Source organism: Electrona antarctica (genome assembly GCF_951216825.1).
Source record: "Electrona antarctica genome assembly, chromosome: 5".
NCBI classification, from domain to species: domain Eukaryota; kingdom Metazoa; phylum Chordata; class Actinopteri; order Myctophiformes; family Myctophidae; genus Electrona; species Electrona antarctica.
In genome coordinates, this window is record NC_136810.1 from 22,708,241 (window position 1) to 22,734,384 (window position 26,144).

The 26,144-nt window shown below is 45.0% G+C and overlaps 1 protein-coding gene across 4 annotated transcripts in view; it reads right to left on the reverse strand.

The window, feature by feature from the left end:
• The window catches only part of srgap1a (SLIT-ROBO Rho GTPase activating protein 1a), a 115,414-nt gene that overhangs the window by 62,435 nt on the left and 26,835 nt on the right, over positions 1 to 26,144 (reverse strand). For all 4 annotated transcript variants that reach the window (XM_079501805.1, XM_079501804.1, XM_079501806.1 and 1 more), the window contains exons 2-3: positions 13,917 to 14,112; positions 5,720 to 5,882 (exon numbers count right to left, since the gene is read on the reverse strand). In XM_079501805.1, the coding sequence (XP_079357931.1) occupies positions 5,720 to 5,882; positions 13,917 to 14,112 (359 nt within the window). The remainder of the gene's footprint in view (positions 1 to 5,719; positions 5,883 to 13,916; positions 14,113 to 26,144) is intronic.

A 26,144-nucleotide genomic window follows, 5' to 3' on the forward strand; every position in this document is an offset into this window, starting at 1 on the left:
TGGGAAGGTGGGGAGAGATACACAAAGTCACAGTTCCTATCCATGATAGCAAATGACAGAATTTGGAGAATCAAGAATCAAAAAGGGTTTATTTGTCACTAACTCATACAGGTACAAGGCAAGCAGCGACATGTTGGCATGACATGGACTGCAGCAATATAATATACACAACATAACAAAGAGATGAATAAGGATAGTACTGGACTGAATTAAAATGATAAAGCAGGATAGCAACAGGGAATGTATTGGGGAATGTGCAGAGTTAGACTACTAGATAGACTAAAATAAACAGTTAAGTACACCATCAAAAGCCTGGTTGACAACAGTTAATTCTAATGGCAACCAATGAACTGTCCTCCATGACATAAAGCATTGTCCCATAACACTGATTCCTCACTGTAACAAGTGTTTAAGGTCGCTGTAAACAAATAATCTATTTGTTCATTCATTCAGTAGCATATATCAGAAATGTATATATCAGTGATCTAGAAAAAATCTAGAGCTTGTAGATCTGCTATCATCAACAAGTCTTGTTTTGAAGCAGACGGGGCTCCAAAACCAAATTGGGGGTTCTTGACATGAAAACGTTTGAGAACCACTGCTTCACACATCTGTGGGTGTGTGTGTGTGCGTGCGCTGGGAGACAGAGAGCATCTACTGAGGTCAATGACCTCACAGAGCCAGGTGGATCCCATATACTGTACGTCCGTAAAGGTACACAAACCGCCCTACGCTCCGGTACCACTCTGACAGGCCTCCGTCCGTAAAGGTACACAAACCGCCCTACGCTCCGGTACCACTCTGACAGGCCTCCGTCCGTAAAGGTACACAAACCGCCCTACGCTCCGGTACCACTCTGACAGGCCTCCGTCCGTAAAGGTACACAAACCGCCCTACGCTCCGGTACCACTCTGACAGGCCTCCTTCTAAACTGTAAACACTCCACTGGAACAGCGGTGCCAGGGTGGAAGGAATCTCTACCCTGTTGGAGACACGAGATGGATGTTTCTCTCCTGAATGAAGCACTGTCTGCTACTGCCTGGCTCACACACACTGTAAAATCCCACTGCACTGTCAAAAAGTGTTCATTTGAATCAGAGTGGACCCTTGAAAGTTTGACCCTAGTACACAGTTCAAGTACAAGTAGTACACGCAAAAACGCGGCTAGAAGGCATTCCGGTTGCGGACCTTAATTTCACGCAGCCGAGTGCAACCTCAATTTGTCCTGTGTCTTTCCCTGTAAGTCAAGCTGGCCATCTCTTCCTCAGTGCAGTGTTAAGGCTTGTGGAGGGAGCTCAAATAGGATTACAGTGTGTCGGCGATCAGGCTGATGTCTGAAATTAGAGCGCCATCATGCTGGGTAGCCCGGGCCGGTCCACGCCCACCCCTCCTGACCCCCACCTGGCCTGCATGGCAGTATTTACCTGTCCACGGGTCAAACAGCTCATGCTGTAAGCCTGGATAACCAGAGCTTTAGAGTCACCTGAGCTCACCGCACGCACGCACGCACGCACGCACGCACGCACGCACGCAGTCGCACACGCACGCTGAGAATGGACAAGGGCTGTCTCTATCATGACATCTAGTTGACGATTAGGTATAGATAGCATTTTGAATAATAAAACATTGGAACACAAACAAATTACATTTGTTTGACTGTTAAGCTTTGTAAAAAACATTTGTCCAGGGCAATTAAAAAAATAAATAGACACATCAAATAGAGTGAAAACACCCTCAAGCACATTGCAACGTGTTGGGAGCTTGCAGATTTGTGCTATTGCTGAAAACCTTTAATGTATGAACTTTGAACATTTTTCTATATTTTTTAAATGTTTTGTCATAAACTCACAAAACAGGGACACCAGGTTGCCTGTGGTTGAAAGAGCATGGACAAGGATGTGGAAATAACTTTCAACTTCAACCTGGCATCCCTATTTTTGTACGTTAAAAAAAAAGGATTTTAATTTTGCAGGCAATACCGGCTGCATTTGCGGCATGCAGTGCGGTAGAACCAATGTCGCAATATAATTATCAGGACATGCCTCCTTTCATTTTATGGAGATGCCAATTGGTGGTTTCCAATAATGTCCCAATTCACTAAAAGGGTCCAACAAATGGTTTTCCCCCTTTAGGCTCATACCATCTGTATGCTAACCACATTAAAGAGATGAATACAACCAGAGCGGAGGGAGGAACCATCTCAGCCTTTGGGGGTGATGGGTTTCATATTGCCAATGACATTAATCATTCTTTAAAGGAGGATGCCCCAGGGCCTCTGTGTGTGTGTGTGTGTCAACGCATGTTACCACGTGCATCTTCATTTGATTATAAACACAGCTGCAGAAATATAGAGCGCCACACACACACACACACACACACACACACACACACACACACACACACACACACACACACACACACACACACACACACACACACACACACACACACACACACACACACACACACACACACACACACACACACACACACACACACACACAAAAGAGGGTCTTACGGAGAGGCTGTAAAGAACTCCATCAATCCAAGCAGTAAAGTGTGTTTCCTATGTACTGTACCTGATGTACGACTCGTTGTAAATTAAGTGCAGCAATGTGAAAGTATCCCTAGCAAACACACACATGAATGCTAGGATAGGACTGTGTGGCCAGTATGCATGTATAAATAAAGTAATACATGCAAAGATCTGTGCAAGCAAGAGAGACAGCTTTCCACTATTAGTTCCACTATATCATTAACCCATTTTGGGTCATGCTTTAGCTATTGAAAAATAGCAGATCTACATCTGATCTTGTAGGTCTGCTATTTTTGAAAAATCGAAGAACGACTGACATAGAAACATAGCTTTTTCAGAAAACTGTCATTTTCAAACAGACATTTTTAGAATCTGATCTCAGGTCAAAATGGGTTAATATTCTGAACAGGAAAGACCCAAGTCAACTGGTCAACAAAACAAAAATACACACTAAAAAGGTCTCCACCTCAGTAAATGCAGACCTCTGCCGTGGGCGTGGCCTATATCATCCCACTTTGCTGTGGCCTAATGATGGCGCCTGAGAAAAGGTCATGGGGTCACCTAAATCAACAGGTGTCCTCCTCGTGGGTGCAGGAATGTTGAACGTTGTCTGGATGACAAAGGGAAGGTTTGGCCACACCCCGTCGGCCTAATGGCCCCGGTATGAAACGTTAACTTCCCCATAACCAAACTATGTTGTAATGTAAAATTGAGCATACGTGTTGCAGATATCATCATGCTATCATTTAGATAACATTCAAACAACCGGGAAATAAAAAAAACCCAGAGCCAACTATGTGAGCAATTAAATGAATGGAGCCCAACTCATTTATCAGCCATTATTTTAGATTCAACGTGGCGTTTCTATTTTCGGCAAACATTTTCAAACTAAATCAGCATCTGCATCATGCCCAAAACAAATGGGACCTGGACCACGGACTGGCCTGTATGCAGAAGGTTCCAGGTACAGGGGTCCATCCTGGCCCGGGCTGCCTGGTGCACTGCTTTTTTTAGGTCACATCCTCAGGCCAGAACATACAAGGAAATAAAAACACAGGTCTTTGATGTTGCTGGATGGGTGACAACAGCGCAGCTGTCTCCACCAAATTGCGAGGGTGAGGGGACCCCACGGAACAGAGGGGACTCCTGTGTTGCTTGTGACTCATTACCGAAGTTGTGCAGAGATCAAAGCCAAGGGGGGACGCTGTAATTACAGGGCATGCAGAGTCTCAAGTCCCCTATGAACCTGGGCCTCCCACCGAGGTGTCATTTGTCTTTAAAAAACAGTCAATCATATATGGATAGAAATATATATATCACAAGAAAGAGGGGCGATCTGAGCACAAAAAAAGAGAGAGGGCGGACACACACACACACACACACACACACACACACACACACACACACACACACACACACACACACACACACACACACACACACACACACACACACACACACACACACACACACACACACACACACACACACACACACACACACACACACACACACACACACACACACACACACACACACACACACACACACACACACACACAGTTGGGAAAAACAATATATGCATAAATGTTTCAGTGGGGGTTTCTGGAATGCGGGAGATGAGATTGTGAGCCATAAGTTAACCTACAAAGGCTTCTGAACTTAGAATTAGAAGTTTGAGAGAGGGTAGTGAAGTCTGTCATTATATGCAGCAATGTGGGAGGGGTCAGGAGAGAGTAAAGCCTGAGAAAATAGCCAATCTACAAGCTCACAAGGGATATCATCGCAATGCTCTGTGAGCTTGTAGATCGTATATTTCCAGTGTGCGACACCGGTGTGCAACCAACTACAAATCAGGCCAAACTCAAGCAGCATGTTGTGAGAGGTGGCCCTCCCTGTTCCACATCTGGACTCATTAGTAAGACCAGGACCCCTCTAACCACAACCAAAAGGAAATGACTGCTGCAACTTCCTGTGTGTGTGTGTGTGTGTGTGTGTGTGTGTGTGTGTGTGTGTGTGTGTGTGTGTGTGTGTGTGTGGAGGGGGGGGAGTGGCGAGTGCTGAAGACCACTCCTCAATATGACCGTATGAAACCGGAAACCATCAGAGATGCTAATCAATTTGAACATGAATGAAAACCGCTGGCTTTTACTGCCCTTAGTATGGAATTCAGACTATGTGGCAAAGGAGGGAAGGGAATTTAAAGGAAGGAGGGAAGGAAGAGAGAGAGAGATAGAGAGAGAGAGATGGGCGGGAGAGAGAGAGAGAGAGAGAGAGAGAGAGAGAAAAGTCTCTAGTTCAACTTGACAGAGCTCTGCTCCAAAGCAGCGACGCCGCTTTGTAATTTGCTGCTGCGGTGGGTTCATGTGACTCCTGTTGCACAGGACCTCCTAATCTGCCTGGGAGTTGTCGTCTTTGTGGTGGGTGGGGAGCACAGGCCCGGGGTTTTGGTCACGAGTCCACAGACTAGAAGTTTGGAGGGTAAAAGCCTAATTCATACTTTGCCGTACGACTGTGTTGCCGTTCGTAAACAGCCGACATACAAGCTCATGTTGTGCCGCAGACACGGCGTGTCGTGAGCTTGTAAGTCGGCTATTTTCTGTGCACGGCACCATCGCGATGGAGCATAAATTAAGCCTGGCTACAGGACATGCTGTAGCCAGGCTGTGGTGGCCGAGGTTCCTCTGCACTGTAACTGCAGCTCACCAGAGTTCAACCACAAGCTCTGCAAGTAACAGCATCGTACAGATCAAGTGAAAAGCTTGAATACATATATCGTATATCGTTACTAAATATACTTGGTTTTACTTAAGCTGAAAGTGAAAGATTGTTTTTTTTGCCTGGCGGCACCCGTGCCCAATTTGAACATTCAGTAAAAATCTGGACTGAATTTGTGGTCAACTCGAGGAACGATTTGGATGACGGAATAAAATGGACAATCAGCAATGATGGGTTGACGTGAGAGCAGGAAAGACTGTGTGTGTGTGTGTGTGTGTGTGTGTGTGTGTGTGTAAAATCAGAAGCAGCCATGAAGGACAGATCCGTCTTGTGCCCAAATTATGCAGCTCTCGTGCGGCGGTGTCAAGCGGCAGAAATCGTTGATGTATAAGCTCATGGCGCAATCGAACATTCGACAAGCCGTGAGCTTATTAGACGTGGGAGGGGTCAGAAGAAGAGTGTTACCTTCTTGAGAAGCCTGGTGGAGTCCTCGCTGATCTGCATGAACCTCATGATGACGTTGTTGAGGTAGATGTCGCTCAGCGTGGCGTGGTCCTTGCTCTCTCTCCTCACCTGGTTCAGCAGCAGGTACCAGCAGTTGACCGGAGACAGCAGGTTCTGGTCTTTCCTGAAGAAGGGGAAGACAAAATACATCATCCCATTTAGACCTGAGAAAAGATTCAACAAATGCCTTCTAAATCCTGACAGTTTAAAAATGTTTCTGTGTCAGTCGTTCTCAAACATTTTCATGTCAAGGAAAATATATGTAATTGGCCGCTGACCCGTACCTGAAAATGTTCAAATATATATATATATATATATATATATATATATATATATATATTCAATATATATTCAAAGATTTGCGTGACATTTTTACGATCTACAGGCTCTACAAGCTACGAGCTTGTAGATCTGCTATTTTTCAATAGCTAAAGTATAACATAGTGCTTAAAACACCAAAAGGAGTTCCCGCCCGAAATGGGTTATTATAAGCAGCGCTAAGCGCCGTCTGACTTTGACGCTGATTTTGCAACAACGTGCCCCAAAATCAGCACACATCGAAAAGCATGTTCAGGTTTCTCTCTCTCTGGCTTCATCATCTGTGCGAGAACATCGAGACCCTCGTGGGCTTACAGTTGTCTGCCCGACCTCGCAGGATGCAAAGTAGATCAGCGCCCATCACAAAAGCATAAGCGTGACGCTCGTATGCCTACCTTGCTGTCGAGTTGACCTATATAGTGATGCTCCTGGCCCTACAAAAACAACATACTCCATATATACAGTACTGTAGGGATTGCGGCTCGCGTCGGAACAGGGACTTAAGTTAGGCATCCGTGACGTTTCTGGGGCACAGCTTGTTTTCCGAGCCAAGCCTGACTTCAAAGCTTTCAGTACAATTTAAAGTTGGAAGTTATGGACATGCTTTTAGTTGAAAAGTGAGTATCAGTAACGTATGAATTAAAATGTCAGGAAATGAACGGTTGAACCCGCACAGAGAGAGAGAGAGAGAGAGAGAGAGAGAGAGAGAGGTTCTATATACGTTTAGTGACTTGTTTGAATGACAGTGTATTGATAATTGCAACTAGAGTTTTTGTGTTTTCTACATTTGCTTTTATTGTTGCTTGATAATGTGCTACAGCATAATGTGTTACTTTTTGTAGAAAATACATCTTGTATCTCAACTGGATTCTACCAGTATAAATAAAGAAAAAGAGTCAGACAGAAAGAAAGACATATCTTAACATTTTACACTCGCTTGCAGGAAATTGCAGATCTACAAATTCACAACGGGAGCTCGTAGAGCTGCTATTTCCTCGTGCATGTTAGAGAGCTTAAGAATGTAAACGAGACGTAGTGGCGTGAGGCTGAGAGCTGTGCCTTGTGTCTGCTGTCTTCAGGCAAACTGTGGGACATTGTCCAGGCCAGAGAGAGCCTGGTCCCTGGGCTGGGTAAGCACCAGAGAGAGCCTGGTCCCTGGGCTGGGTAAGCACCAACCTGCAGGCTCGCTTCCTCTGGGTTCATCTGAAACATTCCTACTGCCTGCTAAAGAGCAGAATATAATGTGACTGTGTTCATGCGTGTGTGTGTGTGTGCACGCGCGCGCGCACACACACACACACACACACACACACACACACACACACACACACACACACACACACACACACACACACACACACACACACACACACACACACACACACACACACACACACACACACACACACACACACACACACACACACACACACACACACACACACACACACACACACACACACACACACACACACTTCTTTTACTATACTTGTGAGGGCCAAACGTCCCCACAAGTATAGTAGAATTTGAGAAATGGATATTGTGAGGAAAATTGCGGTGGAAAGAGTGGTTGTTTTAACATTACAAAGTTATATTTATTGTTTTTCTGTAAGGATATGCCTGCTTTATACTTACTTTATAAAATGTAATATCTACATGATGCTCACAACTTGTAGCTAGTTATAAATATGGCCAAAAATGTAGATTTTCATAAAATCTGAAATGTTGATGTTCCCACAACGATAGTAATAGTGTGTGTGTGTTTGTGCGTGTGTGTGTGCGTGTGTTTGCACGTGCCTCCCTTTACGGAGGTCTAGGGTCAAGTCTTGCAGGAACCATATGGAGACTCGCCTCTGCTCGCCCCCCAGACCCCATCCCCCCTCATCAGCCCCCATCTCCCCTCACCTCCCCTCTCCCCAAGGTTAGGACACAAAGGCAGGCAGTACTTGTCAACGCAACAGGTGAAACTCTGCACTCAGGGGCCAGCGAGCTCACGGTACTGATAAACTATCTGCTGTGGTGGGAGTGAAAATTCAATAATACACTCTTTTCTATCGAGTCATAATGGACGCCACTGACATCCCAGCCAGCTGAAAAATTCTCTCTCTCTCTCTCTCTCCCTCTCTCTCTCTCTCTCTAGTTGGGGGATGTTTCAAAAAACAGGAAGAGGCAAACTGCACATGACAAAAGAGAAGAGAGAAAGAGAAAGAACAAATCCAGAACAATGACAAAAACAAAATACATCCAGGAACTGGCACACTCACACAATGTCATAAAAAAATATATATAACAATGATAAAAAATAAAATCCAATCCATCTAAGAGCCTCGGTCACATGATCAATGTGGACAGGACACGTTCATGTCAGAGTAAAAGGGGGTTAAAACTTAAAAGTAGTGTTTTAGCTGCAGGATCACTGGACAGAATCGGCCTCACGCTCCGTCAAACCACGATTACTGTGAAAACCCTTTCTGCATTATGCATCAGTGGAGACTGTAGCTCTTTCATTCTGTGTCACCGCAACGTCGGCATGCGCCAAGAAGAGTGTGGGTCCTGCCCGTGTCATTTATGCATTCGTGCTCGCTTATGCACAAGCACTCGCATAATGTCCAGGTGGCCGCTTTAAACGTATTCTCTTCTCAGCTTCCTAGATTTCCACAACAAACGCCATTGCTTTCTTTCAGGCCATGTCGTCATGCACCGCTGTGCACTGCAGTGGGCCTTTTATTTTTGCATCCACCCTTTTTAACTCTTGGGTTTTAAATTGGCCACGCATAAAGTCACCAGTGGCCACAGCCAACTTGGCTCGCGACAGTGAATGACGTCACCCTAAAACACGTACGATCCACTACGACTTCATGTGACAGAGGCAGTTTTTTTCCAGACAGGTTCCTAATACAGTATAGAGGAGCGAAACCCCACAACACCAAACACCAGCATGTCCCAGAGAACTGTTTCAAAGAAACAGTTCTATAGATGAGAGTTAACCACTTAAACCCCTATAAACGTAGTTGACAGGTGGCTCTCAGGGCTTTATACTAGGTCCTACTTCTAGTATTTCCATCTACACCATATGTTTTAGGCAAAAATAACTGGTCTACAAGCTCACAATGCAACACGTTGTGAGCTTTTCATCAAATGTACGCCCCCAGAATAGGGAACCGCCCTTTGAACCCCCTCGAGGACCCCATACTCCACTTTGAGAACCGCCGGATTAGCAGGGCTGGCCATGTGAGACAACAGAGTCATTTAACACACACAAGTGTGCCCTCCAATAAATCAATTGGTTGATTTAGTGGGCAATGGCATGGTTAATGGAATGACCTGCTGCATCTAACGAGAGGGCTGCTGGGGCAGGGGGTGTGTGGGGGGGGGGGGGGGGGGGGGGGGCTCGTGACGCAGACCATGGCAGCTGAACGACCTCTGGGACTCTGCTTACCCCCACATAATAGCAGGAAACGACGGCTACAATGTCATCATTTCCCCTTCCGCCGGGGCAGGAATTATGTCAGACAGACAGACAGACAGACAGACAGACCACTGAGGGGCTGAAACGCAGGTACAGACAAGGCAACTTCATTACTAATCTATCGTCGTTGTCAGGTGGAAACCTTGTATGTCCAAAATTGTTTACTTTTCACTTTCACATGAGCAAAGGTAAAAAAATAGCCAGAATAGCCGATCTATAAGGTCACACAACGCGTCGCTATTTTTGTGACACTGTAGTATGACTAGTAGAAATATGGAGATATGAGGTTTCTGTCCGACAGCAATGATATGCTGTGTGTATATGTGAGAGAGACAGAGAGAGAGAGAATGAGTGTGTGTGTGTATGTGTGTGTGTGTGTGTGTGTGTGTGTGTGTGTGTGTGTGTGTGTGTGTGTGTGTGTGTGTGTGTGTGTGTGTGTGTGTGTGTACGTGTTAACTCTAAATCCAGGAATCGGCGGGTCAAAGTCGATCTAATCTCCTTCACACGGGCGGCAGTCAACTGCCAGCAGAACATAATCACGCTGCATATTGAAACAGGAGCTCCTATTGGTGACCAAGGGTGATACTGCAAATTCCCTTTAGTGCCGCGGTGATAACATCTTTCATTTAGCTACTGTACCAGCCTTTTAGAGCTGGCACACAGAGTGGCAGCTCTGATGGGTGTAGCGTTACAGTAGCTACCAAAGGAATGTGACAACTGTAGGTATTAATCTTAAGTGGTAATCTCACTAAACTATGGCTCCGTAACAATAACGGCGTTAAAGATGTTTAAAACAGATTTTAACATTTGTTCCGAGTGAATAACAATAACAGCTTTTGCAAGATTATGAATTACCATGAATGAAAATGACTGTAAAACATATTTCTCAATCAACCCCGCCCGCCTAGTTTTCACTTATCTATCCGTTATCTAATCAGTGCATGACAAATAATCACAGTCGCTAATATTAACAAATTTCCTTCGGGATTAATAGACTATAGCCTATATATTGCTATAAGTGGAGATATGTCACCTGAAGCCCGCAGCAAAAGCAAAGTTCTTTAACCAGAAGCCTGATTCTGGATGAAATGTGGTCTATTCAAGATGTTCCCAAGGGTGGCTTTGGTATAATATAAATAATAAAATTATTCCTTTGCTTGCCATCCCCTTATCCCTCCCTGAGCAAACATTGTGGCTGGCTGGGGGTGTGTGTGTGTGTGTGTGTGCGTGCGTGCGTGCGTGCGTGCGAGAGAGTAGCGAGAGAAAGAGTGAGTGTATGTCGATATTTGTCCATTTGTGTCTGTATGTGTGCTCTGTAAACAGTCACAGTACCACAGTACACAAGTGACCCATGCAGACTGAATTGAATGGCACTCCCAGGAACTGTGTGCTGTGGGCCTGTGGTGGACACCGTCCTGATCCAGTGATGCATTTGTCTGCTCGGGGTGTCTTTGGACTAGAACTGGAGGGTGGCAGCGCCCCCCAGGGGGTTGGATAACTTTATTTATCACGTTCACGTCAATGCCAAAGCCGCACCCCGATCTCCACTGTAAGCCTATGTTTATTAGACCTAAATTAGCTCATATATAGAATAATATCATATTTTTCTAAATATTAATAATAGAAGGATACGCACTACGAGATATTTGCGTAACTACAGCGTAGCTGCTCCGGCATGCTCACTTCAGCACATTGTTGACATCTCTCTTCTATCCGATATATTGATTGATAAAAAAGCACACCACAATAGATAGCTATCATCAATCAGTCGATATCATCTCTCTTCCATCAATACATTACAATGGAGATCATGGTTTGGCGATGACACATGTGCCAGTCTGATCTATTAAACATGTCCACAGACTCCAGTCCACAGACGCCAATCATCGTTTTGATGTAAGTTGATGTCATTCTCAAACATTCAAATTCCAAGGATCCCCCAGTTTGATGCAGATTAGGCACTCTCTGCACACATATCAAAGTAAAGAATCTGACACAGAAAGACAAATATAAGCACCACACCCTTTGCATTGCACAGCGAGACAGAAGACAATAAGGGTATACAAACAAACTCAATCCAACATGACTAACTCTAACTCTTTAAAGTCTTGGAACCGTTCGCCCAATGCATCTGACCACTTAACACGGCAGCCAACAGCATTTTTATGTCAGGGATCAATCAATCGATATTTTCAAGGTTTTAATGAAAAATAAAATAAACAAAAATACAATGACATTTGTTTTACATAAACCTTTTAGAATGTTCCATTATCATTAAGATCTTGTTTTAATGTTTTTCTTCCAATATCCTCACGGCCATGCATGGAATTTCATCATTTTAGGGGCACGGCCACTTGGTGTTGAAACACAAATGGCCCGAGAGGCCAAACTGAGGCCATGGCCTTCATTAAATTCCTGCCCTGCTCGTGGCCCACCAGTGGGACTCGGCCCACAGAATAGGAATTGCTGGATAAGATTAGATGAAGATAAAATATCTCTGTGGGTTGTGATCCACCCGCTCTCAGGTTTTCCATCCAGCCACAAGATGACCAGCAGAGCAACACCATGCAAGGACTTTCTTCCACTGAAGCAAGATTGATTCCTCCCCAAGGCGGGGCAGGAGCAATCCTCCCTGACCTACCTTCCTGACAAACACTCACTTTATCTCAATCCTGAAGGAGAACCTGATAGAGAAGAACACCAAAACAATGCCTACAACTACGTTTCATGCAGGTAAATTGAATAATCGAGAAGCATGTTTTTTTTTGTATATCGTTTTAGCATTTCTTTTAACAAATGAACATGACAAAATTGATTAGACTTAAATGAGGTAATTACACTTATTTGTACAATTTGGTGATTAGCAATAATAGCCTATTGATTTGAGTCCAGCACTACCTTTTTTCTTTCCCAAGGAAGAAAGGGCATTGGTAGCATTGTCGGTTTCTTAAAAACATATTTTAAAAGGCGTTTACTATCATTCTCACACACACATCATGTGCTAGTTTGTGTAACCCAATGACAACCCAAAGACAATATAACCAACTTGTCTTTGAAATCTGTAAACAGTATTCAGATTTGGAGTGCAACTACCTACGGCAGAGGCATTCAGCGAATGCAGTGCACTTACTGTACCACACTGTTTGTCTGGGCAGAAATGCCAGTTAATTACCCAGCGATCTGCTTAATGCAAATTCAGCTTATTGCTGCTCAGCCATGCGCACACACACACACACACACACACACACACACACACACACACACACACACACACACACACACACACACACACACACACACACACACACACACACACACACACACACACACACACACACACACACACACACACACACACACACACACACACACACACACACACAACGACAGAATGAAAAAACACATTTTTTTTTTTTCATACCTCAAGTCAAGTCAGCCCTATTAAAACAACCGGGAGAACACGGTGAACACAGATGCTGTACTGTGTTTGTGTCATTTATGTAAAATTAAAATTAAAACTACAGCTGAGAGCTGTTATTCAAACGTCCTGCATTTTTTGAATAAATATTCTCCCATGTTTACCTATGTGAAAGAGGAATTACCAGACTGTGCAACACACCATGAAAACGCGCGCACACCGAACACACACGCACGCACACACACACACACTTGTGTGTCAGGTGGAGAGTGTGAGATCTATTTGCAGATCTATGAGGACAAACATTATTTATTTTATTTGTGTTCCAACCACAGGTTCAACCAATATGCTATGTGTACGCTTGTCGATTTGAGCAGAGCCCTACAACGGAACAAGACCCTGAGGAGCACAGCACACGACTGTGTGTCAATATCCACAAAAACACTTAGTTAAGCAAGTCACATGGCCAGACCAGGAGGACAGACCATTACTTCAAATCAATATCACGGTTATTTTGAACTTTGGCATCGAGTATGATCAATGAACGATTATAGATAAATAACTAATACAAAAATGGTGATCAGATCAGATCTACAAGCTGTGAGCTTGTAGATCTAGAGCTATTTACGCCAATTGTACGACATATAGTATAATACAGGGTTAAGTGGTTAATCGGACTAATCGACTTGGTCAATTATAAAACATCTTAAAGACCTTTCTGTCGATTCATTGATATACAAGAAGAAAATGAAAATAATGGATTAACCTACTGAAGGTTGGTTTCGATATATTTTCCATTTAATTGTCCAGCCCTAAGCCCAGGACAATCAAACTGACAGAAAGGTGAAACGGTAACAAAGGAACACTGCAAAGCCCCCGTTTTCACCGATTGTGACCGCAAGTCGCATTTACTATGAAATAGTGCATTTCCCGTCAGTCAGTAAGCGCCTTACTTATACTGCTGGTGATCCTTAGTGCTGCGCGTTTTTGCCATGAAGCGCTCTGCCAGTTTCTCCAGGTTCCGCGAATATTCCATCTCGATCTCGGACTTCTTCCTGAAGAAGTCCTGAAGATCCTGCAGCAGCTGGACTCTCATCTCTGTCTGTTGGTCCAGACATTTCTGCTGCTCTACCAGCTGCGCCCGGATCTCTGAAAAGAGACACAAAAACGATACACACATTAACCACATGAACCCCAGCATGCCTATTCTGGGGGGGGGGGGGGGGGGGGCACGTTTGTCAATAAGCGTATATCAAAAATATATGTGGTGTAGACAGAAAAAAGAGGTCCAAGTACAAGTAACTAAGATAACTCCCCCATAACTCTTGAGTGTTCAAATGGTAATGATTTGAACACTGTTACAGGCCTGTCGCATGCGCGCGCACGCGCACACGCACACGCACACAAAACAGATTAATGAGGTGATTTAGAGCCTTAAAAAAAAGGAAAAAGAAAGGTGAGCACAAAGTCCACAGTATACCTCCTCCGTTCCCTTGTACAAAATCAACAGAAGTCAAAAGTGTTATTAGAACAAATGTACTCTTTGTTCCAGTGATTCTATTTATTTTAATTACATGACTCTTGTCTTCTGAGATGTGACGTCCCGCTAGAATCGAGAAGAGAATTGATAAGCCAAACCTTTTTGACTTCTGGATTCTCAATAACCCATTCCTTTTCTTCATCCCCATCCCTAGTTATACATTAATGGAGGTCTACAATTTGGCTTATTAACCCATTTTTGACTGAGACCAGATTCTACAAAATGTCTTCTAAATCATGACAGTTTTCTGAAAAACCCATGTTTCTATCAGTGGGTTTCAAACTATTTCATGTCAAGGACCCCAAAAATTATATTCATTTGGCCGCCGAAACCCATCTGAAAAGATGTTGTTCCTGGGACCCCCCCAGAAGCAAAGATTTGAGTTAAAAACGTTCACTCTGAAAGAATATATTCAAAGATTTGTGCCACATTTTCACAATTTTTCTAAAATAGAAACTACAATTCTACAGGCTTGCCGGAACCGGGCCGGCCACCTGGCCATGTTCCTGCGTTGCGCTCCACCCGCACCCGTTAATTTATAAATGCATATTGTCCCGCCCGTTCCCACCCGTCAAACTCGGGTACCCATGGGGTATCCACGGGTATCCGCGGATGAGGACTTTTCATTTGGTTCAATATTTAAATAAATAAATAAATAACAAATGTGGAGAACTGGAGATAGAAGGTAAATAACGACAGCCACGTTATGTAGGTAAAATTCATTGGATAACAATCAGCAAAGAGAAAAATATGTGTTGAAAATATCTAGATAGTGAACAACGTGCTCAGGTAGGGCGGCCACTTGGGAAACGGAAAGACAAGTTTCATGCCCGTTTCCCTCCTGGGTTAGTGTCAAAGTATCCTTGAGCAAGACACTGAACCCTGTTCTGCTACTGATGAGTACGTTGGTGCCTTGCATGGTTTCCTCTGCCGTTGGTGTGAGAATGTGAAGGGGTGCTGTAATGCACCCTGTAAAGTGCTTTGGATAAAGGCGCTATATTATGTGTTGTTAATTTAGCCATTCTAACTGCATGTTCAAATGTAACCAAATTGACCCACTACGGGTATATTCAGTTACATTTGAAAACTCTTTTCAAATTTTGTTTCGGTTGTGGGTGAACCCTCCCGAAGCAGACTGTTCTGGTGGACTATGCAGCTACCTTAAAACTGCACTTGGTCAGCTCTTTGAATTACAGTCAGGCAAAATTGCTGTCTAATGACCACTTTTCTAAATTAAGCGAGCAGATTCCACAACGTAGGAGATTTGTTGAGAGGATGAGACTGCAACAGCTGCCTTTCTGCTAAAAGATCCTAGACCGGTGGTTCTCAAAGTGGGGTCCAGGGACCAATGAGGGTCTTCGAGGCTAAATTATTGAGTTAGGAACCAAGACCTTTTGTAACTCCGACTCGAGACCGACATACGGGTCCGCGGCCTAATGCACACAAAACTGGGGGTTATTGAAATTAAAACATGATTGGCACCGTCCCAGACAGCGATCAGACTGTTGGGAAGCAGACTATAATCGCTTGGCGCAGTAAGCCTCTTCATGGCCATTCAACTTCTGACTTAATTAATCGCGTTTCCAGCCAAAGAGAGCTGAGGGACTGCATTTGTAACTTTCTTTATTTTTACAGTAAATCGTTTATGCAAGTAGAATTACCAAGGGGTTCTGCTCCATTCATCAACATTAAGCCTCTCCCACCATTGATGAATTGATTTAGGCGGGATCTATTAGAAATAGTTGATTACTGTATGCCGTTACATTCCTGAGGGCCCAATGACAATAACCCACTCAAGATAGAGACAGGCATGGAAAGCGAGACCCAGAGTGGTGTAAAGAGAGAGTGGCGACAACTCCATTCACTCCCAATGGACCATTTATATATATATTTTTTTTTTGGGGATAGTGTCTTAGAACCAACACAAGCAACGCTGTAGAGTGTCATATAAATATTGTAAATAAATGTATTAAAAGAAAAAAAGCAGTCATATCTTTGTATTTCAAATGGCCCACCAAAGGACGTCCTGGGAACCGACACATGAGTGAAGTAATGATCAAGTAATTAGGACTTCCCTTGACGCCACTCTCTCCTTATACCATTCTGAGGAGACCCACAAGGAGGGGAGAGGTTGTTTCACCGATGCTATATCTGATTGGTTGCCTTCAACCCTTCATCACAGAAGTTAAAACTGTACACTAATACATTGAACCCAGTTAGTTACTAACATAATTCTGTTCAGTTCTGCAGTCTGATAATCTGCAGTGAAATAAAGCAGTGAATGCTGCCAAGAACTATACAGCTCAACCTCATTGACACATCTGGCAGAAAGAACACTAAGGATGTGTTATTAAAACACAGCTCTAGTCAATGTCATTCACTTACGAAGGAAACAATCTACCTTCTACAACAATATGGTGTTCAAATGTCACAGGCTGGTCTGCAGGATATAGTGCGGGATTCCGGGATAGTGCTTCTCGGAGAAGAGACTAAGGCTGCCACTTAAGAATGACATTTAATTGTGGCTTTTAGAATAGTAAACAAAAAGTTTACAGCAAATGATTGACAAATAACTTAAATATTTAAAGGAATTTACTGTCAATGACCAGTAGCAAAAATCAAAATATAAGTTTTCGATTTTGGGGGAAACATTTTAAAAAGAACAGAAAAACAAAACGCAGGAAACTCCACTAGCCCGTTCAAGTGGCTGAATAAAACCCTGCACTGCAATTACTTCCAACTCCAACTAGTCAATGAGGATGTGGGGATTAAAACAAAGCTGGCATGGCATTTACACAAAGGAACTAACCGGATCATTTAACACAATTACATTCCCGACTGCACAGTGGTACTCGTTAAATATTCATATTCCAAGTCAAACATTTGCCATTGACGCCAACCAACGCTGTAGCACAGGAGAGTCATGTCAGGAGGCAGTCACCTGTCAGAGAACATTATCAGTCTATCACTTCCAAAACCGCCAGTAAATGCCCTCTTTATTTGAACTGAATTCAACTCTGACAAGATGAATCTTAATCTGAATTACACGAGAGAGAGACAGAGAGAGAGAGAGAGAGAGATAGATTTCAAGGGGAGAATGTGACATTGCTGGGCGGTATGGATTGAATGAAAATATCATTGACCAAATACCTCAATAGCGATATTTTGACAATACTTTTGTTTGTGCCAAAAATGTTGACATTTCAGTCATTAAAAGCAGGAAAAGACAAAAAGACAACACTCAAAGTTCAAATTATATTATGAATTTCCCTCAGGGGTCAATAAGGTTGTGTGTGTGTGGGCGCTCGCACGCGCGCCCGCCCGCCTCGCGTTAGTTTCATTTATTGTCCACACTCATTTATTGTGGAAATTTGTCTTTGGTGGAATGTCTGCCTGCCTGCCTGCGTGCGTGTTGCAGACACCTGTTGAGTAGATACTGGCTTGAGGAAAGCAGTGTCCCAGAATGCATTGCACACAGCCTCCTGGTGTGGACGTGGGGACAAACAGAATGCAGTTGGGCCTTTGTGGCGATAAGTTGGAACCAAAGACCTTTTGTTCTGGACTGGATGTCGTCCAACTCGGTCTTTGAAGGCCACACAACGCATACTTCCCATAACAGCCCAACCACCCCCCCCCCCTCCCCAATTCCCCAACAAATATGTCCAGAGTTGCAACTCACAATCATTGTAATTGGCTAGTGGCCGGGCGGGGCCCCCATTCTGTTGTGAGAGAAGAAAAGTGCCTGGTAAGCAGAGGGGGGTGGGGTGGGTTGACCTCCTGAAGCCCAGCTTCAGTCTAAAACAACTAACGCACTGTCAGAGGACCTGACAAAGCACCATGGCACACAGTTTGAGTGTTCGAGTCCCGTTCATGACGACCTTTGCTGCATGTCTCCCCCGAACTCTCTCTCCCTCGTTCCTGTTCTCATCTTCATCTTCACGTCAATAAAGGCAGAAAAGCCTAAAACAAATCTTTAAAAATAAAGAGAAGCTCACAACACGTCAGGCCCAAAATAGTCAGGCCTAGTTACTAGTAGAAACACATAGCCAGCACACGTACGGTACAGTGTAGCTGGCGTGCACTTTTTTTTTGTTGTGCATTTAAAGTTAAAATATTCTAAACTTTTCAGCACAAGATGCAGAGTTGCACCTCTCTTTCCTGTTTGATGCCGCTATATGTGGTAGGAATGGTGGGACAATGACAAATGCAGACCCAGACCCCACTTTGAGAACCACTGCACTACACTCTTTTTCCCCGTGATGTCGCTGTTTCGCAAAAGGCGTACAATGTATGCAAATCAACCACACCCGTAGCGGTGTGTCTCGGCGTAAGCCATTTGCATTTCGCTGTTCAACACGACTTTCCTAAGACCTTCCTCCTCTTCGATCACTGTCTCTATAAACCGCTATCTGGGACACTGTGTACAGCGTCTGACCGACGACCGAGGCCTGGATATCCCCCACGCAGGGATGAGCCTCTCAGCCTCATCAGCGGTACCTGAAATGGCAGCCGAGGGCCGGAGGAGGCAGGACACAGGAGGGTGCCCACCACCGCTGCCCCAGGGCGGGAGGAGGCAGGACACAGGAGGGTGCCCACTGCCCACCACCGCTGCCCCAGGGCGGGAGGAGGCAGGACACAGGAGGGTGCCCACTGCCCACCACCGCTGCCCGGGGGCTGGATGAGGCAGGACACAGGAGGGTGCCCACTGCCCACCACCGCTGCCCGGGGGCTGGAGGAGGCAGGACACAGGAGGGTGCCCACCACCGCTGCCCCGGGGCTGGAGGAGGCAGGACACAGGAGGGTGCCCACCACCGCTGCCCCGGGGCTGGAGGAGGCAGGACACAGGAGGGTGCCCACCACCGCTGCCCCACCATCTGCTCCACATCTCGGTCGTTCAGGCCTGGGACTGTTGCCCGCGCTTTAATACAGCGGCATGGACTCAAGATGGGATAAATAATACGCATCAGGACGTAATTACAAAACAGTCTTTCCTTCGGAAGATCACAAGTTCTCAATTACAATGACAGTGGGGCTCACATGTCACACAGAGCTGGGCTTCTTCTGTTCTGCCGCTGACATTTCAAAAGGTCATTAAAATAAGTGAGCAAGCGTCTCCATTACAATTGTAGTTATAATGGACGTTTTCCGATTATATTGTAGTTTCTATGACGGACGCTTAACTTGGAGAACCACTACAAAATAGCAGTCAAACCTAAACCACATGCAAAACAAGATCTCCTATACATTTCTGTGCTGCTGTGTGGTGGAAGGATTTAAATTGGACTTAAATCTACAGAGTCACAAATACTTTAGCATAGCACTCGGCTAACCGAGTTACAGCGGTGCCCACGTACAGTGGTTATACAGATTACATTTCCAGCAGAAGCTTGGAAAAATTCATTGGATATCTTTCTTGTTTGGTTAAATGTTCCAGTGAAATATCAACTCCACCCTATAGGCTCTTTGAATGTCAGACAGTGAACCATCGAATGCACAATAACACAAACACTGTGCAATGTGACATAAACAGATGTGTTGTGACTTGTGACTTCAAGACACACTGGGTACAGTCAGTGGCACACATTACTTATGTGTTTGGAATGTCAGACACCATTTATCTGTTTCACACACACGGACGCATGCACGCAGTGTCACTGATGTGGTCACCATCTGGGATGATAATGACATCATCATAAGGCTGCCCTCCAAACGTCCTCCTGGTTCGTAATGATGTGTGTCTGTGATAATGTACCTGTCACGCTGAAAGGAGTCACATGCACTTGATTTAGGGGTTGTTAGTAAAACGGGCACGCCACATCTGTGACCTGGTGGAATGGCATGAAAATGGCCAATGGCTGCAGAGACTTTAAGAACCACTGAGCTAGTGGGATCACACAAATGTTTTTAATTTCAAGATCCCCCCCATAACTCCCAGAGTTACAGACCTTGTTGTAAGGGTCCATTTGGAAGAATCCCCGCAAGCGACGCAGATGGCTCAAGGCAATGTATCCCAACGCGGGGTCTGGGGCCGCTTATGGGGTGCCAAAGAGGAAGGGGAGCAGGAGGCCTCGTCTGTTTGAAGGTACCAACTAGTCCAACTTGTTGCAAACAATCATAACTTGCTTTAATGCTTTCATCCACTTTCAACCTGGCATCCCTGCAGGCATGGAATTACTATAGTCAAATATAGTCAAACTTTTTCAAAAGGTTTAGAATTGTGCCAATTTGTTGGGCAGATCTACAAGATCACAATTCGTCGAGATGTGATTTTGCTAACGTCGTACGAATATAGTATAGCGTGTGTGAAAACTGTGCATACACACGCGTGCATGCGTGGGGGGGAGGGGATCTCAGCTTTTGTCAGATGTAAGAAGGGGTGGTGGGCTACAAGGAAAAACTGTTTCCACTGACTGCACCACTGCTGCATTAGATCGTACCACCAGAGAGCCAACACTGTTTTATTAACAGAAAAATGGAAACTTTGGCTATGTGGGTCTAATTATAACATGTGACTGTCATGATAGTAGCTTAGAAAACCACAGACGGAATTCCAGAGGAAGGAGGCGCGTGTGATCTAAAAAACAGAGTGAACATGGCCCTCGCCCACACCACTCCGTTTCATTTAAACACAATGATACTAATGTGGGTTTTATGAAGCTCCTCATTGAAAATGATAATGGGCTCTATGCACACATGCCATTTTAAAAAGTACTTGGGCCCCTTCCCTACTATCATGATATATAATGAAAGCTCTGTTCCATTCTGGTCAAACAGAGTCAGGGTGCTGTGCTGCTATTGTGCATGTTGGCTCACTGGAAACACTCTGCTACACCAGTGGGTCGACGTCTCCCTTGAGTAGGTTCCAAATGGCCCCGTACGGGTCTGTAACTCTGAGAGTGTACAAATGAGTACATTTACGTTTGAGAACCAGTGTGCAATGGAACAGTGCCTTGATTAGTATCATAGGTAACACCTATGAAGGAAACACAAAGGTTTGTCATTGACTAAAGCCTGGTATAGTCATACCATTGTTGTAACCAAATAAACATACATACATACAAAGTATGTTTTTTGGGTCTGCTATTAGCTGAAGCAGTAGCTTTGCTTGTTTTTGTTACTAACTTTTCCATACCACTGGAGAAAACACGGACCTGTCCTGAACTACTATTATCCTCACTGTTCCTTGGCCCAAAGTCATACTGACGCACGTGCACACACGCACGCACACACACACACACACACACAACCTGACTAAATCACACATTGAGAAGGACAATGAAAACAATCACTCACACAGTCACTCTCGTGCGCACACACACAAATACAGTTAATACACAGGAACTGCTACTCCAGTGGCTGGGTTTTGAGTTCTTATGTGTTCTCTTGAGCTCAGAAGTATTGTGGGCGGCTGACCCATAGATCTCTGCTTCCTTCCTGCTCTGATTCAGAGACAGCTCAGCCATGATGACTAACTGACCTTAATGTACAAACACACTCATACATCTGTTGTCCAACACCAGAGACGTTCTAAAAAGGGCCACGTCGTAAACCGCTGATTCAACTGGAGCAAATAAGGGAGGATTTACAGTACGATCTGATAAAAACAATAAATCACTCAGTTCAATTCAACAAGCTCATCATTTAAATGTGTAATCCCCGTTAACCGAGACGTGATGGTCCCATGAGGAGTGTTCGGTAAAGATTTGCCAAGTGGCCCATCGGCCAAAAGAGCTGCAGTTGCTCTGGCGACGGCCCGACATGCGAGCGATCTACAGCGGGCGGCCGAGCATCAATCAGCGCTTTCGGTGCGGTGGCCTCGAAGGATCACCGATTTGATCCAAGACAAATAAGAGAGCTGACCTGAATGGTGGGAGAAACAAGCAGACTTTAGAGGCAAAGCTGTTTACTCAGCTGCTGTGTTAATATCTGCAGTCATTCTGTTTGCTCTGGACAGCCACCCATCTAGTGTTGTGGCTCCTCAGGCGGTCTGAGGGATTGCATCGTTGTTCATGTCTGTGTCTATGTACATGCAAGGGGTTCCATGCCGGTGTCTATGTGCAAAGGTTCATGCCTGTGTCTATGTGCATGCGTGGTACCATGGCTATATATATATGTTGGTGTTTATGTGCACGCACGGGTCGATGTGTCCGTGCATGTGCTTTTGTGCGTCTCTCATGTTGTGCATGTAGTATGTGTGGGGTCCGCACTACAAAAGCCCTACAAATCAGTTTCGTCGGGCTGGATGACCAAAGGTCTTTGGTTTCAACATGCAGACATGTTGAAACCAAAGATGGGTAACTAATATTCACGAGCCTCCTCAGACCAGGGGGCAGAGGTGGAGAAAAGAGAAACCATTAGACATGCATCGCTCCTTTTAGCCAGCCTAACCAACTTGACCCCCTTATCTCATTAATCTCTAGACCTTGGGGAGCTGCTCTGTCTACCTTCCTAAAAAGAAGGGGGTGGGTCGAGAGAGATGGAGAATGTCAATGGTGATGAGGGGTGATAAGAGTAAATACATATTGCAATGTAAAAAAATCACAATATTTGGTATTATCAAAAAGAATCGTCTCACGGGTCACGAATCATGGCTGACAGATGGATAATGACCCAAATATTCCCAGACATCAGCATTCTCCAGTCAGTTCATTTTGAACGGCTGGCCGACTCACTCCAGTTTGGAAAAGTACTGTACAGTACATCTCTCCACCAAACAGTAACTTTCTTTCCCCCCTGAAGTGAAAAATGACACTGCCTAGCATCTGGAGGGGCTTTGTGCTTTTGTTTGGGGATCTCAACGATGGGATAAAGCTTATAGGCTTGTATAGCTCGTATGTCAACTCAAGTCAGGCCTCCTCTAGAAAGCTAACCTCAGGCCATAGACCTGTTTGGGCAAGCCCATAGCTCTTACAGTTGGGACCGTTTGTTTAGGGGGCAACAACACGCAATGAAAATCCTGTGGCTGCGCAACTCAACTCGCTGCGACTAACAGCTCATGAGCTTTCATCTATAGGAATGTTTACATGTCCGCTGTAGTCCGCATGATAAACATTTGGGAGACTTAAACCGGCATGCTGTCATGGAGTTTCATAATACAAACTCTGAAAGATGAACCCAACACATACCACAGCAGTTGAGCTGGCCTGGGGGCGATAAGTGTTTGAAGAGGTGATTATTTCTGAGGAGTGGGATTTCTGCATGAACCTTCAACCTATTAGCGCCTTGTACGGCCCAAAGACAGTGAAAGAGAGAGAGAGAGAGAGACAGAAAGAGACAGACTTCAGAAAAAGCCACACATCGAGGCTAGACCGTTGTGCACCTGGAACCACACACAACACACAAACACAAAAATGGAGGCGAACCTGTACGATGCACGGTACATTGCAGAAATGCAGACTAGACTGCTGACATGTTACCACTGAGGTTACATGAATCAAATGGACAGCTCTGTCCCGCTCTCATCTCAGACGCCTCAGCCTGTCCTCCTCAACCATGCATCTCCTGAATCCCCCCCCCCCCCCCCCCCTGCGTTCCAGCCGTCTGCCTCCGCTGAACAGTGGACAGCTTGGTCTCAGGTTGGCTGTCGTCAGCAGCCTCTTGGCAGAGCCCTGGGAGTGCTGTGCCCTCTTTCTCATCCGTCTACCCCATAACAGCACGGGTCCACTCTGCGTCGGACTCACTGCATATTGCTTTTTGGTCAGACGCGCTGTACAAATGCAACCAAATGGTTGCTCCGTACACTCTCAGAGTTACAGGCCTGTAAGGCCCAGGGTCTATTTGATCCCTATTTCCTAACCATCTATCATTTATCTGGGCACCCGCTGGAACCCCCTCAAGGACCGAAGGGGGGCCCCCCGGACCACACTATGACAACCACTATCAGTTTGTCCATCTGTCAGTGCATTCTGCAGCCGTGCAGTCTTCCCTCTCCTCCTTTTTTCTCCATCATCATCTCCGTTTACACTGTGCATGTGCCTGTCTCCCTTTACAGGCCACGCACTTCTTCCATTTTCTCTCTGCTAGCACGGCTCGTCCCTTCTGTCCTTGCCTTGTCCACCCACCGACTTGGGAGTAGCACCAGCAGTGGGCAGAAGCCAGGGGCACGGGAGCGGCCAGCTCAGTGGCTGGCGTGGAGCCAAACTGAACGTCACTGCCAGCCAGCCTGGGGCTGACAAGTCGTTCCCACACCGTCGGGACATGGTGGCACCACGGGGTCAGAGAGAGAGAAAGAGAGCAGGGAGGAAGCAGATGACTGTACACATTTAGAGATGAGGTGTGGTGTCACTGGCATGCTGGCTCTCCACACAGGCAATGTAGGAGCAGTACACAATGAAGTCTGCAGGGGTGACTCTTCTTGTTTCGAAGGGCATAGAGGGTGGTGGGGATATATTTACTTGAGTACTAGGGATGAAGGCCGAAAATCGGGTCCATTACAAACCCGGTTCTGAATTTATCGAGACCCGAGTGTCAATAAGCTTTGGGCTTGTTGAGTCGGTTATCGGGTATAGCCCATGATGCAAAACGGTCAAGTGAAATTAACCAGGACGGGCACTCCCTGTCACCCTGCCTTCCCCTCTGAGCTGCGCTATAACCTGTTCTGTTCAGAATTTGTAATATAATGTAAAAATAGAAAAAGCTCAATTGTGTGCTCGATAAAAGCCTGTATCAATAAGCAGGCTTGATAAGGTGCTCCTTATCAATAACAAATTAACGAGCTCCATCCCTATTGAGTACTGCATTCAAGTTCCTTTTTTTGTATGTACATTCACTACATTACAAAGACAAATATTGTACTTCTGACTACATTCCAAGGAAGGACCCATGGGATCCAAACATACAAAAGTGCATGATGAATTGACCACAAGAGCCATATTTTAAAATAATAGGGGGAAAAAATAGCACATCTACAAACTGAACTTTTCCGACAGAAAATGTCTACATGCAATGCATTGATATTTAACATGAACATCCTTGTAATCTGGCCGTACTTCTGAATACTTAGTAGTAATAGTATTGTTTTAAAGCAAGTACAAATTTGATTGAACAAATATGTATACTTTGATTGAAGTGCTGAGGCCGAGTACTTTGTTCACACCACTGCCGGTGGGGTGAGTCTTGAGTTTGAAGGGCAGGGGAACAGCGTTCCATCAGTAGGATTGTACAGGGGTCTGAATTACATGACCAAAAGGTTAACACATTTTAAAGCTCTTGGCTTGATCTAATTAAACTATCCATCATCTCGTTGACATCACAGTGTGTCAATAGAGACCAGCCTTATTCCGTGTAAATCCAAACTACCACAAAAGTGCCAAGAGTGACCCTTTGTGTGTGCGCGTGCACCTGTCTGTGTGCAACGCATTGATATCTTGTAGATAGGCTATTTTCGCTGCACGACTGTACAACGAAGAATGAACAATATAGCTAAAATAAAGCTCAGTTGTTTCATTTGACCCTTGCCCCGCCGAAACCCGCGTCATACTAATCACAGCTGAGCTGAGCCAGCCGTTCAATAATCCCAGGCCGGTGCAGTGAAGACAGATAATATTACAGGAAGGTAAAGCACAAGGCCAGCAAATCTAATGAGCCTCCAGGCTGTGGAAAAGACTGAAGGGGTTCAGTAACAGTGCGAAGTGTGTGTTAC